At 51.0% G+C, this 17,479-nt stretch overlaps 1 protein-coding gene across 1 annotated transcript; it reads right to left on the reverse strand.

Annotated features, from left to right (window-relative positions):
* Positions 1 to 435: 435 nt before the first annotated feature.
* KIF22 (kinesin family member 22) lies at positions 436 to 17,311 on the reverse strand. Its single transcript, XM_007536153.3, has 14 exons — positions 17,166 to 17,311; positions 9,373 to 9,568; positions 7,314 to 7,441; positions 7,073 to 7,227; positions 6,703 to 6,912; positions 6,362 to 6,592; positions 6,118 to 6,271; positions 5,885 to 6,014; positions 3,107 to 3,275; positions 2,097 to 2,262; positions 1,675 to 1,742; positions 793 to 1,005; positions 649 to 708; positions 436 to 561 (listed from the first exon to the last, which is right to left on the reverse strand). The coding sequence occupies exons 1-14, from the start codon at positions 17,221 to 17,223 to the stop codon at positions 514 to 516; spliced, it is 1,986 nt and encodes a 661-aa protein (XP_007536215.1). The 5' UTR covers positions 17,224 to 17,311; the 3' UTR covers positions 436 to 513.
* Between the last annotated feature and the right edge of the window lie 168 nt (positions 17,312 to 17,479).

Raw genomic sequence — 17,479 nt, forward strand, 5'->3', positions numbered from 1 at the left:
CCTGAGACGGCCGCTGATTGGCTGGCGGTGGCGCAGGTGGTGGGCGCGCGGGAGACGGGGCGGCTTCTCTTCCCCCCCTTCAAAGATTCCACCCCCCCTTCTCCCTCCGCCAGCAGCCGTTATTTCGCACGCACGCGCAGAAAACCGCTGTCGCTGCTGAGCGGGAGAATGGGGAGCGCGCTCGGGAGGTACGGATGGGGCAGGGCTAAACCGGAGCGCGCGCCCGCCTAACGGTCGTTGGGCCGAGGCTTTCGCTCCAGCTTCTTGGTTCCTCTCGGCCACCGTCCCCGCTCACTTCAGTGGGTTTATTTACAACCCAGAGTTGTTTCACGTTTCCCCAAAGATGGCGCCCAGAGGAGTTAGAAGGCTGGTTGGTGGCCGGCCCCCGGGCGGTTATAGCTCGGCCCCGCCCTCCCCGAGAAAACAGGCGGAGGCTTGGGAGTATAGACTGTATTTACAAAACACGCGGTTACACAATTAGAAATAAAAAGGCAGAGAGCGGAGGTCCGGCAGTCAGGAGGGGCCGCAGGGCTGGTCTGCAGCGAGCCCCAGGATGTTCGCCTGCAACACACGGGGGGGGGGGGGGGGGGGCAGCGTTAGGGCCGGGACCAGGGTCGGCCGGCCCGGAGGAGGGGCAGCAGCGCTCACCTTGAGGAAAGACTCCATCTGTTTGGAGGATATGCCCTCCACGCGCTCCAGGTCCTCCACCTGACGGGAAAGGCAGTGGTGGGGAGAAGGCCTAGGGGGCGCCCCCTACCCCAGACTCCAGAGCTGCCCTCCCTGGACCGTTACCTGGCTGAAAGGGCCGTGGAGCTCCCTCCAGCCCACAATGAGCTGGGCCTTCTTCTGGCCAATGCGCTGCAGGCCTCGCAGATCCCGCACTGAGCCTTCGTTCAGCAGATCTAATATTTTCTTGCGCCCAAGGGCCATCAGCTCTGAACTGATCTGGAGCTCCCAGCTGTGTTTACCCTTCTCCTCCGGCTCCTCGGGCTCCAGGGAGTCCAGCTGTGAGACAGGGGGGTTGACAGACACAGCAGTCTGTTCAGCCTGTAGCAGGCAGCAAACTGGCTTGCATTTTTCTGCCAAAGATAGGAACCCAAGAGTTGCTACCTCCTGCGCCCTCCCCAGTCTCTTTCCTTCCTGTCGAGCGTCTCCAAAAGCCCTTCCCATTGGTCACTCTGGGTTGATTTTCATTTTATCCCACTTGTAAAGACATCTTTTCAGATTCCTGTAAAGCACAAAGCAAGCACTAAAACCTGGCCCCTCAACTCTAAAAAAGGAGGTAAGTTCTACTTCACTCTTAAGAGAAAGCACACAGCAGAAGCACTCAATAAATGGCACTTCCACGTCATCTCAGCTTTTAGGTCATTTTTCCAGCATCGTTTGAGTTTGAGTCTTTAGGTCAAACAGGCTCTCTTAACTTTGTAGAGAGCAGGACCCAGGCTACAGTGTAAGCAGGATGGAAGCTGTCAGGGAGAAAGTAACAGGGTGGACACATTACGTCAAGTACACTCGTCCTGGGTGCCTGGGTGAGGTGTAGCAACTCAGAAGACATGTAAAGAGTTGCTAAGAGCTCAGGCGGGTCTAAGTTCTGGTCAGTGCTCTTCCCACTACGGTCATGGCCCCTTCCCTCGGGCTTTTGGTGTAGCCTGAGCCTCCAGTTAAGTCTCTCACCTTCCTCTTCCGGCCTCTCTTCTTCAGGATGTGTATCTCAGCACTCGGGGATGCTGCCTGCTCCTGAACTGAAAGCAGGAATTGTGAAACAGTTAAGCCAGCGGCAACTTTTCTGTTCTCCCTGGTAGCTACCTGCTGCTCCCATTTCTGATTTCCTAGTTCCCCTCTCCATCCCAAGTTAACCTTTTTCATTGTTTCCACATAACTTTCTTTATGCCCATATTTGAAAGTCATCTCAGTTGGTCTGACATGATAATCATGCTATTGTCACATGCTATGTCCACTGGGATAAGAGCCTGAGAACAGAGCACACAGCTTCAGATCCTCCTCACCGCCCCTGGGGCTGGTGGATGTGGTAGAAGTGACTGAGTGATTTCCAGAGACAAAGGTCCTATTATCTGGGCCCCATTGTCTCAACTTACTCAGTTGTAGGGGCATCACTACGGCTTTTTTGAGAGGCTTGGCCACAGTGACTGTGCGGCGGGCGAGAGGTTGGAGCATCGTGAGAGAGTTCTCCTTCTCCTTTGCATCTACAGCCTCCTGTGCAAGCACCTTGGCTTCCAGTTCTTTTTGCTTCATTTTAAGCCTCTGTTGGGATGGAGCAGGGAGTGATGTGACCCAGAACCAAATTCAGGGCAGCTTGAGAGGCAGTGGACTGGGAGAGTGGGTGTGCAATGTGATGGAAGAAACTATCAGGAGACAATTGGAGTCCAATACAATTGAATGTGGTTTCTTTTGGTCTGGGGCTGGTTGGTGGCTCTTTATTACCAGAGCACTGATCAGCTTTGGCTTACGGTGGTGCAGGGGATTGAACCTGGGACTTCGAAGCCTCAGTCTTTTTGCATTGCCCTGCCCCGGTGGCACATTCTATAGAGCAGACATTTTAGAATACATAAGCATGCAGGCTCAAGCCCTGCTACAGATGTCTCTTTTTTAAATATTTGATTGGGTAGGAAGAAATTGGAAGAGAAGAAGATAAACACCAGCAATACTGCTTCACCGCTCATGAAGCTACTTCCCTGTAAACAGGGATGGGGGTGTGGGTGGGGCCTCAACGTGAGTCCTTGTGCATGACTGCCTGACCCCAATGAATTGTTTTCTAACTTATCAGGGTTGCCCACAGGTGAAACATGGATAGGAAGAACTGTTCTAGTAGCAAGCTACCTCACTTTGACCTGTGCTTTAGGAAATGATCATTGTCATCATTGGTACTTCACTGAGCTGACTTTTACAGATAGAAACAGAAAATAAAGATACTGTAACACCAAAGCTTCCTCCTGTGTGGTGGTGGTGGAGGGCCCAACTTGACCTCACAACAGGCGAGCTAGCTTTCTGACCCTGGTTTTGCCTTGACTGTCCTTCCAGATCTGAAAATTCTGTGACTGCTGTCTGGATCAACAGGAATCTCAGACCCCACACCTGGCACACTTACCTTGATCTCCAGATCTTTCTCCTCCATTGTCTTCATGAGCAGGATCCGCTCTCGTTTTGGGGTGCTCAGTGTAGAGGCGCCCTGGCTTCCTTGGGAGCCAAGAAGGCGGTCCAAGCTTAGGAGGCGCTCCAGCATGGCGGGGTTCATGTTGCTTAGCTTCTGCAGGGGGCTGAGCAGACAGTTATTCCTCACCTTCTCCCCTTCCTCAGCAGCAGGACCCAGGACTGCCCTCCTCAGGCCTGAGCTTGGTGTTAGCTGTGGCTCTGCTCTACTAGGCGCGCTAAACCCGGCATGTCACCGTCTGACCTCTGTTCTGCTCACAAGTTAACTTTCTGGGCAGCCCTGTGCAAGTCAGCCGGACTGGATGTAATGGCCTCAGGTGAGTGCGGATTGGTCACGACCTGCCTAAATGGCCTGAGATGATGGCCTGGGTGAGAATATTGGGCTCTCACTACTCATTTTATCACAGAAAAGATGGTATTTAAGTTTGTTTTTTTAAATTTTTTAATATATTTAATTTTCCCTTTTTGTTGCCCTTGTTTTCTATTGTTGCTATAGTTATTGTTGTTATTGATGGTGTCATTGTTAGATAGGACAGAGAGAAATGGAGAGAGGAGGGGAAGACAGGGGGAGAGAAAGATAGACACCTGCAGACCTGCTTCACCGCCTGTGAGGCAACTCCCCTGCAGGTGGGGAGCGGGGGCTAGAACCTGGGTCCTTGAGCACTGTAACATGTGCACTCAACCAGGTGTGCTACCACCTGGCCCCAAAAGATGGCATTTTAAGAAGACAGCAAGAATCGTGTGCCTGTCTTTTTAAACTAGTCTGGGAATGACTGGGGTGTGTGTATGTGTGTGACATAATGGTTCTGTCAAGAGCCTTCCATGCCTAAGGCTTTGAGGTTCCAAGTTCAATCCCCAGCACCACCATAAGCTGAGCAGTGCTCTGGTAAAAATAAAGTAGTCTCAGAGAAGGTGATTTTCAGCTGAGCTTTCAAAATCACGATATTGCCGATGCCACGCCTTTATTCAGTGGGTAGTAAAAGTCCATTCATGTGGAGACCTGACTTATTCTCAGACAGTGATGACTGATGTTTGTCCTTCCATCTGGAATTTTCTCCTTCAGCTCCTCACATCTGATCTAACTTCTAGGGCTTGGTGTCACCTTCCCACAGTGCCTGGCGTTACAGCTTACCCTCTTCCCACTCTGATCTAGTATCCCCAGGGCAGAGACTGCTTTCTTGTTTGTGTGCAAGCACCCCAGAAGGAAGGGTAGGCAGGGTCTGAAAGTAGGGATCTGTTACCATCTGAGTTTTCTGATTGAACACATGGTCCTGTTACACACACACACACACACACACACACACACACACACACACACGGCAGAGTGTCTAGGTCTGACTTATCTCATCTCTGGACTGACCCAGACAGACATCTTGCTTATTTTGTAAGATGTTTCTGTCCAAAGATGTTTCTCCAAGTTTGTGTACACAGAAGACTGCTAAGTCTTTTGAGGAAGACTTAGCTGAGGTGGGAGTGCTTTATGCATAAATGCCACCCCGAACTCCCACAGCAGCCTGGGAGGGAGGATGTGCTCCACCTTGGCTGCCTGCTTGGTAACCTTAGGACCACATGGCTGAAGAGACTTTCTCTGGGTGAGGGGCGGAGACAGGACAAAGTAAAAAACTGCCACTGGCTGCTTGCAGTGAGGGAAGGTCAGGTGGTCAGACACAGAATAAGGCCTGCAACCAGGTGACCTAAGAGCCAACGTTTCCTGGGCTATCAGTGTCCTGCACACTGGAGGGACTTAGTTCAGAGGCTTTGCTTGGATGGAGGGTAGCAGCAGGGCAGGGGGTAGCGTAGCAGCCAGTCCCTTGGAAAGCCATGGGAAAGGCGGCCTCTCACACGCAGCGAGGTCTCAGCAAAATAGCTCTCTTCACCCCATCTCCTTTGCCTTGCTTTCTATCCTCTAGAAAGTCAGGGCTCAGATTACTTCTGGAGTCAGCAGCAAACAGTCTTGACCTTGAAATAGTTGTGGGGCTGGGTGGTGGCACACCTGGTTGAGTGCACATGCTACAGTGCACAAGGATACCCTGGTTTGAGCCCCCGGTTCCCACCACAGGGGGAAAGCTTCACGAGTGGTGAAGCAGGGCTGCAGGTGTCTCTGTCTCTCTCCCCCTCTGTCACCCACTTCCCTCTCCATTTCTGGCTATCTCTATAAATAAAGATAAAAAAAAAAAAGTTGCCTGAAGGATCTGGGAGATAGGGCATTCAGCAGTGCACCAGACTTACATGCCAGAGGTCCCAGTTTCACCCCCAGCACCAGCATAATGGTTCTAAAAAAGACTTTCATGCCTGAGGTTATGAGGTCCCAGACTCAGTCCCCAGCACCACCATAAGAAGTACTCTGGTACCCAGTTCATAACACAATCAACCTCTCTCCCTCCCCTCCCTTTCCAAAAACAAAAACCCTGCAAAATGTGAGGTTTTGATGTCTACTTAAAGGGGTTGAGAATGGGAGTTAGGGGCTCAAAGAGGTGGCCACCTTAGGGCCCCAGGTAGCAACACCAAGGACAAAGACTGATTTAGCCCTTGAGTGAGATTAGTAAAATAACAACTGTGGTGACTCCAATGGGAAACGAACAAGGTCCCAGCCCTCTCTGCTCAGTAGTCTAGCAGCCTAGAGCCGCTGCAGCTCAGTAGTCAACCCAGACACAACAGGAGTACATCCAATCCAGATACCTCTGTGGGTCATGTCCCCCTCCACTCCCCTGCTTACCTGAGTCTCTGGGAGGCAGAGGCTGCTGGGGGCTCAGGACTCCCGACCTCCTCCTCCTCAGGGCCTCGGGCTTTCTTTGCCTCGGATGGGCCTAGCAGATCCTTCTGAGACAGTTTAACAGGCGCCATGGCTGGGGAAGATGGGAGAGCTTTCAGGCTCAGCTGATGCTGGACAGACAACCCACCCCCGGCCAGGTGGTCTCAGCCCTTCCATTCTGCCACCCCGGTCCTCACCCGGAGGCTGTAGGCTCTCGTTGGTAAAAGGTCGGTTGATCACCTCCTTGGACCTGGCGGCAAAGTTGAGCGCAGAGACTGTGTCTAGGAAGAAGCGTCTCTCAGGTGCAATGTTGGCGATGAGGATGCTGTGGGCGGAGCCCCCCAGAGAGTCCTGCAGGGTGGAGATTAAGAGGGAGCCAAGGGTCAGCTGCCCACCTTCCTGTTTCCCCACACCCTTCTGCCCAGGGGCGGGTGGCCTGACCTGCAGCAGGCGGGTGAGCTTGCTGTCCCGGTAGGGCACGCGCTGGGAGCCCTGGTTCAGCGCGTCCACTACCTTGCCCAGAACAAAGAGGGAGGTGTTGATGGCCGTGCTTTCCTTCAGCCGCAGGCCTTTGTTGCCCGTGCGCCGGTTGTCCTCGGAGCCAGCTAAGTCAATCAGGTAGAGCTTCCCCTCCCGCTGGCGGAAAGGGGCCAAGCGCTCCCGCTGATCCACCTGGGGTGAACAAAAAAAAAAAAAACAGCAAAGAGAGGGGTGACCACACTCAGCTCGGGTTCTGGCTCAGGCTCTGGCCTGCCCAGCCCTCGCCCCAGCATGTGCCTCGCCTTGACCAGGAGCACGGCATGGCTCCGAGAGGAACGCTGGTTGAGCCGCGTGGCACCCACAGTCCGGTTCCGGCTGGCTGGCAGGAAGTGCCGCTCGAAGTCAGTGAAGCTCGTGATGGGCTTCTGTGTGAGGCCGGGGATCAGGATATTTCCCCGGCAGTCCTCACGGATCACCAGGTCTCCAGAGGACGGTTCCAGTAGGTCTAACACCTGCGGAGCGGGGAGAGCGGCATCAGCAATTCTGAGGCAGCTGCTGGCTTCCTGGGGGCTCAGTCCTCCTCCAGGGCACCTCAGAGTGTGTGTCTGCCACCCCAACTCTCACCCCCGAGGTGGAGCAGTCTTATATCCAGCCCTCGGGCTCTCCCCTTACTTTTTCCTGGTAGATCTCCAAGTAGGACATAGTGACAGAGAGGGCCCAGGGCTGGCCCTCAGCACCCTGTTCCCTCGTGAGCTGCAGGAGGTCCATGAGCGCCCGGGGAATCACACCGGGCTGCTCGGGGCTGCCCAGCATCGTGTGGGTTTTCCCTGTGGAGCGAGGGGACAGGGCAATGAGATCTCCTCCGGCTCCCAGCCCTGCCCGAGCCACAGCCGCACCCCGTGGGTTGCCTCACCTGCCCCCGTGGGCCCATAGGCAAGCACACTGGCATTTTGTCCTTCCAGCAGGTGCCTGAGGATGGGCTGCACTGACCCTGCATAGATGTCCTGCTGACAGCTCCTTTCCCCATAGAAGGCATCAAACCTGAGGCGGGGGAGAGGAGGGAGTGAATGGAGGCAAAGCTGGCTGCTTCAGACTGAGAGGCGGGGCCAGGTGGTGGTGTACCTGGTTCAGCACACATTACAGTGTGCAAGGACCCAGGTTCAAGTCCTGGTCCCCACCTGTAGGAGGAAAACTTTTTGCGAGTGGTGAAGCTGGTCTGCAGCTTCTCTCTTTCCCTCTCTATTACCCCCTTTCCCTCTTGATTTCTGGCTGTATCTATCCAATAAAGATAAAACAATGACAGAGGCAAACCTGATGGCCCTGCTATGGGCATTTCTGCTCTTTGGCGGGAGAGACAGCAGTGAGAACCTACTAGAAGGAGTAACTGGTCCTGTCTGAAGAAGGGTTTTGCCAGGGAGAAAAGAGCAAAGTGTTTTAAGTATCGAAAGTTGCACACAAGATATGGAGGGGCGGGTGGTGGCACACCTGGTTAGGTGCACACACTACAAACAAGATACGGCGTGAAAGGACAGCTGTCTTCACAGTGAGTAGAAAGTGGCTACCGCCAGCAGGTAACCAAAGGCTGCTGCTGTTATGAGATGAGACTCAGCCTGCCTGCGGCCCAGCCCCAGCTCGCTGGTGGAGAAGCAGTGGCCCTGACCACAGCAAGGCTCGGTGTGAGTGGACAGCAGTGTGGGGTGGGGTGGGCTGGGGGGTTAAGTTAGAAAGAACTGGAGCCAGTCTGCCCAGGGCCCAGGGCCCAGGAGGGGTTAGGGAGACTTGTTCTATGAAGAGCTACTATACAGGAAATGTTTTAGGCTCCGTGGGCCACATGGCTCCTTCCTTCCTTCCTTTTTTTTTTTTTTTTTAATTTTTGTTTAAAAAATATTTTTATTAATTTTTCCCTTTTGTTGTCCTTGTTGTTTTTCATTATTGTAGTAGTTATTGTTAGCTAGGACAGAGAGAAATGGAGAGAGGAGTGAAGACAGAGAGGAGGAGAGAAAGATAGACACCTACAGACCTGCTTCACCGCCTGTGAAGCGACTCCCCCTGTAGGTGGGAAGCCAGAGGCTCGAACCGGGATCCTTATGCCCGTCCTTGCACTTTGCACCATATGTGCTTAACTCGCTACACAACTGCCCGACTCCCCCTTTCTGTTTTTTATTATCTTTATTTATTGGATAGAGACAGCCAAAAATTGAGAGGGAAGGGGGTGATAGAGAGGGAGAGAGACAGAGACACTTGCAACACTGCTTCACCACTCATTAAGCTTTCCCCTGCAGGTGGGAACCGGGGGCTCAAACCCGGGTCGTTGTGCATTGTAACATGTGCTCGACCAGGTGTGCCACCACCCGGCCCCCTGGCCCCATACAGCTGCTTTCACACCTATTCAGCTAGCCACTACGGTCCGAAAGCAGCTGTGGACGATGTATAAATACCAGGTATAATGATGTTCCAGTAAAGCTTTGTTTGTGAAGATTCCTGGTCAGATTTGACCTGCAGGCCAAGTTGGCCCCTTGGGCTAGAATGACAGGTCTATGACCCTGAAATTAAAATTATTTTATTTTTTTAAATTATTATTTATTATTTTCTACCAGAGCACTGCCCAGCTCTGGTTTATGGTGGTGAGGGAGATTGAACCTTGGACCTTGGAGCCTCAGGCATGACAGTCTTTTTGCAGAATCGTTATGCTACCTTCCCCCACTTCTGATGAGATGCTAAGGCAGCTGTCCTTGTGAGTTCTGCCCCCAAATCTGGGTGGTCTTTGATACCACCCAGCAGCAGTCTGGCTTGGCTAATGTGTCTGCTCCCTTGCAAACCCCTCACCACGCCATGTTCAGCCTCCAGTCTTTCCCCACAAAAGACCCCTCACAGTGGGACCTTGGGCACATTTCCCCCAGTGAACAATTGAAAGCGTGGGGACAGAGCTTTGCTGGTAATGCTGGGTGGGAGGGACAGAGGCCGGAGCTTACTGGTATTTGAGTGTCTCCTGGTGGTTCCTCCAGTTGGCCACCTCCAGCGAGCAGCTGTCCAGGCCTCGCACACAGGGACCATCATTCTCTCCGGCCGCTTGATCCACAGAGGGCCGCAGCCGCACGGCCACCCTGACCCGGGCTGGAGGGGGGCTCCGGCCAGCTCCCACCTTGCTGAGGCGGCTGCGACCGACCCCTGAAGGAGCGAAAGCGAGTGTTAGGCCTGAAGCATGGTGGGAACACAGGGGCGGCAGGAGTGATGGAGGACAGCGTGCTTGACCTAGCTGCGTCCGGGGGATGGACGAAGCAGGTGTCAAGGAACGCTGCCTGCAGAGGCGTCCGGGTGGGCCGAGGAGGGCGAGCTGTGTGTGTTCTGCTTGTGAGAGAGAGCAAAGCACAGCTCCTTGAGCACCGGACACCTTAGACCTGGCGTCACAGGGCCACCTCCTGATTTTGCACCATCACCCACAGTTCGTCTTTTTGCTCTTTAGTCCTAAGCAAAGCCTAAAAGTGAAACCAAACCCTGGCATTTCAGTAGATAAGAGACCCCTTAAACCTTGACGCATGAGCAGGGAAGAAGCCCTGGAGGCAAGAGACCACGGATCAGACAGGGGACTTCTTTCCACTCTGGCCAAGCTGGAGGGGTACCCCCCCCCCAGTGTGGCCCCCATTACTTTCCTGCTTTACAAGTGTTGGTCTGCTTCTAAGACCCCTTCTGTTTGATTGGTTTAATCCCCCCCTGCTTAACACTGCATTCTATTTACATAACCACTGTTAACTAGCACTGCCCTGCCTGCAGGACATTGTTTTGGTTTAATCCCGACTGGTTCACGAAGTCTTTTTGCTCCGCCCCCTCTCCTAGTACACCCTGATTTGCACCAGTCTTTTTTCACTCCACCCTCTCTACGTCACATCCTGTTTCCACCCTACTTGGCGAGTATATATATAAGGACAGGCTTGTGATTAGAGTTAGTTTAGATGGCTTACATTGTGCTGCGTTCCACATGAATAAAGAGATACTGCTTCCCAGCTGTTAACTGGCTACGGAAGAAGGGCAAACGCTAGAAGAAGAAACGCTAGAAGCTCAGCCATGAGTCCCTGGTCGTCTGTCTCCCGCCCGCGAAGCTAGCCCGGCATAATGGCGCCCTGAACAGGGACTGGCAACAAGTAGATCGGGGCAGGTATAGACAAATTTGCACTTGAATAATCTTGTTCAGATTCACACTTGGTTCAGTCTCCGGAGTGAGATTCCTTTTGTTGCCTTTGTTTATCGTCATTGTTATTACTGTTGTTGTTATTGCTGTCATTGTTGAATAGGACAGAGAAATGTAGAGAGGAGGGAGAAACAGAGAGGAAGAGAAAGACATAGACACCTGCAGACCTGCTTCACCGCCTGTGAAGCGAACCCCCTACAGGTGGGGAACTGGGGGGCTCGAACCAGGATCCTAAAGTCAGTCTGTGCACTTTTGTGCTTTCCGCCACGTGAACTTAACCTGCTGTACCACCACTCGGCTCCCCCTGGAGTGAGATTCCGAGTTTCTCACAAACTCCAAAGAGACTGAGGTGCTGAATGCGGGGCACATTCTGAACTGAGGAGGTATAGCGGGTCACAGCTCATGGGGCTGCTTGAAGGCTTAACAGAGCTGAAATTGATGTGGCTTGGAAGGTGGCACAGGGGATGAGGCTTTGGACTCTCAAGAATGAGGTCATGAGTTTGATCCCTGGCATCAGAAGTGCCAGAGTGATTCTCTCTCTCTCCACCTCCCTCCCTCCCACTATCTCATTAGTAAATAAGTTATAGGTTAAAAAAAAAAGTTGAAATTTACTTCCACTTAAAACTTTTGTTTATTTGTTTATTTATTATTTATTCCTTTTTGTTGCCCTTGTTGTCCACTTAAAACTTGTCAGTGAACTATCTGGTTTCTGTGCCTCTTCTGGGGTTTTGGATACAAAATTATAATTTTAGGCCAGGCCACACCCAGTTGAGTGCACACATTACAGTGCACAAGGACACAGGTTCAAGCCCATGGTCCCCACCTGCAGAGAGGAAGCTTCACAAGTGGTGAAGCAGTGCTGCAGATATCTCTCCCTATCTCCCCTTCCCCTCTTAACTTCTGTTTCTATCCAAAAATAAAGAAAATATTTGGGGCCGGGTGGTGATGCACCTGGTTCAACACATGTTACAATGTGCAAGGACCTGAGTTCGAGCCCCCAGTCCCCACCTGTAGGGGGAAAGCTTTGCAAGTGGTGAAGCAGTGTTGCAGGTGTGTCTCTTTATTTCCTCCTTCTCTCTGGATTTCTGGTTGTCTCTGACCATGGCTTTCTCTTAGTAGGGAATAATTGTGGTTTCATTTTCAGTTACCTGGTCCTGCCAGAATTACATTCATAACAGTAACAACAACACCGTGGGTGTGTTTGTTTGGAAGGCTGTATGAGAGGCATTCCCCCTGGCTTGGGCTTGGGGGCAGCATAGCAGGGAAAGTATCAGACTCTCAAGTATGATGTCCTGAGTGATCCCTGGCATCTCTGTTCATTTATTTATTTATTGCCTCCGGTGTTACTGCTGGGGCTCAGTGCTTGCACTTCGAGTGCTTGCACTGCTCCTGGAGGCCATTTTTCCCCCTTGTTATCATTGTTGTGGTTATTATTATTGTTGTTGTTACTGCTGTCATTGTCATTGGATAGGACAGAGAGAAATCGAGAGGGGGTAAGCGGGCGGGGGGGGGGGAGACACTCTCAGATCTACTTCACCACTTGTGAAGTGACCCTCCTGCAGGTGGGGAACCAGGAACTCTAACCGGGATGCCTACGCTTTACGCTATCGAGCGCTTAACCCACTGTGCTTACTGCCCAACGCCCGGCACCTCTCTTCTAAGAGAGGCAGTTTTAAATCCCTTTCTGTTCAGCTCAGTTTGCAAAATGCAGTAACACACAACCCTTCTCTATTGGTGTTCTGCTTCCAATAATTAGGACTAAATAATTAAGAGGAAATAAGTTATATTTATCCTGAGAAAACACAAAGAAGCTAAAACTTCAGACATCAAAATCTTTTTCCTAAGAGGCTGTCAGGGGGCCGGGAATTGATAGCTCACTGGAATAGAGCACAGTTTTTGCTCAGGCACGAGACCAACCCCACCACAGTGAAGGTGTGCTGTGGTCTCTCTTAATCTCTCCCCGCCCCTCTCCCTCTCTTTGTCTCTATTGAAAAATTACCATTCCTGACTGACTTTTAAATACTCAGACAGAGGAGAGAGACACCACATCCCTGCTCTGCCATTCATGGAGCTGCCCCATAGTGCTACGCATAGTGCTTCTACGTGGTGCCTAGGAGATGGCACAGCGAGTAGGGCGCTGAACTATGCACGAGGTCCTGAGTTCAATCCCCAGCATACCAATTGCCAGTGTGATGCTCTGGCTCTCTTTCCCTCTCTTATGTAAATAAATAAATAGATCTTTCAAGAAACAAATCTTAAAAGGAGTGGTCTGGGAGGTGACACAGTGGATAAAGCATTGGGTTCTCAACTATAAGGTCCCGCGTTAATCCCTAGCAGCACATATACCAGAGTGATGTCTGGTTCTCTCTCTCCGCTGGTCTTTCTCATGAATAAATAAATAAATTCTTTAAAAAAAATCTTGAAAGGATTTTTCTCTTGTCTACATTGGCCAGCAGAACTCAACCGAGATCTCTCCAGCCCCCAATCTACTTCCTGAGAGGACACAGGCCTATTATTTGCCAGCTGGGAAAGTTCTAGGCAGCTCTGAGTTTCTCCTTTTTTTTTAAATTTTATTTATTTTCCCTTTTGTTGCCCTTGTTGTCGTAGTTATTATTGTTGTTATTGATGTCGTTACATAGGACAGAGAGAAATGGAGAGAAGAGGGGAAGACAGGTAGGGAGAATAAGATAGACACCTGCAGACCTGTTTCACCGCCTGTGAAGGGACTCCCCTGCAGGTGGGGAGCCGGGGCCTCGAACTGGGATCCTTACTCCGGTCCTTGCATTTCACACCACATGTGCTTAACCCGCTGCGCTACTGCCCGGACTCCTGCTTCTCCTTTTTTTGTGGGAGGCGACTAGTTGTTGGGAGTCATAAGCCTCACTTGAGGCCTGTCTGTGCAGCCAACACACAGCAAGACAAAAAGGCAGACAGATGCCCCCTGGAAGATTGTCACTCAGAAGTAAGGTTTTGTCTGTTAAGCAGATGGTCTACAGGGTCTCTATTCCTTCATGTGACGAAACTGGGAACACTGGCATCCAGTTTGTTTTGGGTCTTCATGGCAAGTCTAGAAATCAGTAGGAGCCTGAGAGGCAAAGAGGTTCACTGATTCATACCAAAATAAAGCGTATGAGTATTCAATCCCTGACTTCAATTACCATCCTAAACTAGTGACACCTCCACACAGATTGCTCTTCTGAGCTTCAGGCCCACATTCCCAGCTGCAGCTCTGCCGTCATGAGACCCTGAAGAGGTTTCAAGCACTTCTACCTGCTCTGAACCACACCCTCACCCACAGAGGTGAACGTCTTTCTTAAGTCCATCTTCTCTCGCTATCTCCCACATCAGTTACTCATTAACATCTGTCAGTCCAACCTTTTACATTTGTTTTGCCTTCTTTTTGAAACAGAGAAACTGAGAGGGGAGGGGGAGGTAGACATACCTACAGTACATGAAGCTTCCCCTTTACATGTGGAGACCAGGGGCTTGAATCTGGGCCCTTGCACTTGGTAACACGTGTGCTCTACCAGGTGCACCATCACCCAGGCCGCTCAGTCCTACTTTTTTTTTTTTTTTTTTAAGTCCCCTGCTCTCTTTCTTTCTTTTAAATGTTTTATTTATTAATGAGAGGGCTAGGAGGAAAGAATGAGAGAAAGAACCAGACATCACTCTGGTACATATGCTGCCGGAGATTGAACTCATGCTCAAGAGTTCAATTCATTTACCCACTGTGCCACCTCCCGGGCCACCCCTGCTCTTTCTTCACTTTGGTCATTGTCATCAACAGTCTTGTTCCCTCCTTCTTGCCCTTGCCGTGAACTTGTCAGAGCAAGTTTCCTTCGGTCCTTATAATACACCACATTCACTCACAGCCTTGGGCCTCTACACAGACTGTTCTATTTTTTCTGGAATATCTCCTTTCCCTCATCAGTCAAATGATTGAGGCAAATGCTTAAAACTTATTTCATCTAAAAGAAGCGCCCCTTTTAAAATCACCCTCCTGCCCTACCCCACTAAGGCTGTGACTGCACCTCATCTGTCTCCTCCACAGCTGCCTGTGAACCTGATGGAAGCAAGTCTTGCTCTGCTCGCTCTCATTTCCCTGAAGCTTGGCAAGGCTGAGCTCTTGGGGGCTCTTAACAGAGTAGATTTAGATCTGGTAAATGAAATAACCAAAAACAGAGGTTAGTCTGTACAGTTTCCATCATAAAAGTGGTTCACTGCCAAGGGGTGGTGGTAGGGAGTAGAATCATCATGGTTATGCAAAAAGACTTGCATCTTGAAAGTGATTTTGAGTGGTCCGGGAGGTGGTGCAGTGGTAAAGCATTGGGCTCTCAAGCATGAGGTCCCGAGTTCAATTCCCGGCAGCACATGTACCAGAGTGATGTCTGATTCTTTCTCTCTCTCCTTCTTTCTCATTAATAAATAAAAATAATTTTTTTAAAAAAGTGATTTTGAGTTTGGACAAGTCTGGTACTTCTCATTTTTCCCTTTGCCACAATTTACAACCTTTATTTGTTTATGATTTGTTAATGAGAGAGACACACAGAGAAAAGGCATGAAAATAATAAAGTGGCATCAAAGAATGTTAGGAAAGTAGCTATACTTCTATGCTGATTCTAATGTCATCACATGGAATTCTTTACTTATGTACTGTTTCTTATGTGCTGTTTTCTGTTTTTAGGAATCTTCTAAGTAGAAATTGATCCTCCTCACCAATGAGCAGGAGAAAGAGAGAGAACCAGAGACCTCATGCTTGAGAGTTCAATGCTTTAGCCACTGTGTCACCTCCCCCATAACACAGCTTCCAACTTTAAATGTCTTAATTCTGGACTCCTTTATTGATGAAGTTGAGCTGTAGAGAGCACACCTTTGGCCTTTCACTATGACATTAAATATATATATATATACATACACACACACACACACACACTTGATGTCATTTTGTAGCCTAGGAGGTGGCACAGTGGGTAAAGCACTGCACTCTCAAACAGGTGTGACTGAGTCTAGCCGCTGGCATCCAATGTACCCGAGTGATGCTCTGGTTCTATCATCAGTAAATCTCTCTTATTGTACTTAATACTTTTTAAAAAGATGTTTAAGGGAGTCCAGCAGTAGCGCAGTGGGTTAAGTGCATGTGGCGCAAAGCGTGAGGACCAGTATAAGGATCCTGGTTCGAGCCCCCAGGCCCCCATCTGCAGGGGAGTCGCTTCACGAGTGGTGAAGCAGGTCTGCAAGTGTCTATCTTTCTCTCCTCCTCTCTCCATTTCTATCCTATCCAACAACGACATCAATAACAACTACAATTTAAAAAAAAAAAAGGACAACAAAAGGAGAAATAAATATTAAAAAATAAATAAACAAAAATATGTTCAAGAACTTTGATAAGACAGAGAAAAATTGAAAGGGAGGGGTGGTAGAGAAGGAGAGAGAGAGAGATACGGGTGGGGGAGATAACAAAGAGGCTTTCCTGCCTGAGGCTCCAATCCCCCACACAAGTCAGAACTGAGCAGAGCTCTGGTAAAAACGAGAGAGAGAGATCTGCTCTTGAAGTTTTCCCCCTGCAGGTGGGGACTGGGGGCTTGAACCCAGATTCATGTGCATGGTGACGTGCATTTAACAGGCTGCGCCAGGACTCAGCCCCTCTTAAGACTTGCTTAAATGACTACTGAAATAGACACTAAGTTCTTGGGAGAAGGACAACACTCACTGGAGCATTTTAGCAACAGGGGCTCCAGCAGACACAGCGATTCTTGCCAGGGAGAAGGGAGGCTGCAACAGGACTGGTATATGCGTGGGCACCCTCACTGAGTAGAGTGAAATATCACACCCCAATATCCATCAACTTTGAGCAAGCTACTTATCTGTTTAACTATTGTCACCTCACTGCTCACTGTGGCGAATAAACTGATCCCCCACCATAAAGTGCTTACAACTGGCCCAGCACCCGAGTGTGTGGTCGAGGTTTGTTTGGTAAAACGGCTGATTCTCTGCAGGGAGACTGTACAGGACCCGAATGGGCACTGACTGGAACTCGGTCTGCAGGCAGCTGTAAACACACACACTGGGGTGTCCTGACCATCTCTTCACCCGCTGCAGTCGTCCTGACCTCCACCGAGAGAGGCAGGCAGGCAGACAGACAGACACAGCAAACAGTCCCTTAGTTCCCTTTTGTGCTGTCACAGCTGCAGCCGGGGCCGCCTTCATCTCGCGGGACTACGCGACACAAACACTGTCCCCAAACGCAAAGCGGCTCCCTTCTAGTTTGAAAGTAATCTTAAACTTCTTGGCTTACTTATTTTCGTGAGAGGGAGCGAGAACAGTTCCATTTTCTCTGCCCACTCACTCATGGCACCGCCTCTTCGTCCCGTTAACCGAGGGCCTGAAGCGCACGGAGGGACAAGGCTCCCAGGAGGCTCCGGCGCCGGGGCCCAGGGAGCGCAGCCGACAGAGCAGGACGGAGCCCCCAGGCCCCCACCCCCGCCCTCCTCCCGCCGCCCGCGGAGCCCGCACCAGGCCCCGGAGGAGCTGCCCCACTGAGCTCCGAACCCAACCGCCGCCCGACGCGCCCCGGAGGACCTGAGGTCGCCGCAACCATCTCACACCGCCTCGGCCGCACCGAGACGCCCGCGTCCATTCTACTTCCTCTGGTAACAAGCCGCTCCTATTTGAATTTCTAGGCGGGGCGCCCCTCCCTCAAACCTCGCCAATCACAGCTTTGCACGGCCGGAAGTTTCGCTTTGTGATTCCCCACTATCCGGCCCTCTCAGACTAGTTTCCGTGTTTCTTTACTGAAGGACGCATGCGCGCGCTATGACCAACCAGGGGTTGGCGTTGAGTCCTCGCTCTGACGTAATTTTCGGGCGCCGCAGGCTCTGTGGACAGTGGTTGCA

Source organism: Erinaceus europaeus, chromosome 15 (genome assembly GCF_950295315.1).
Source record: "Erinaceus europaeus chromosome 15, mEriEur2.1, whole genome shotgun sequence".
Taxonomy (NCBI): Eukaryota; Metazoa; Chordata; class Mammalia; order Eulipotyphla; family Erinaceidae; genus Erinaceus; species Erinaceus europaeus.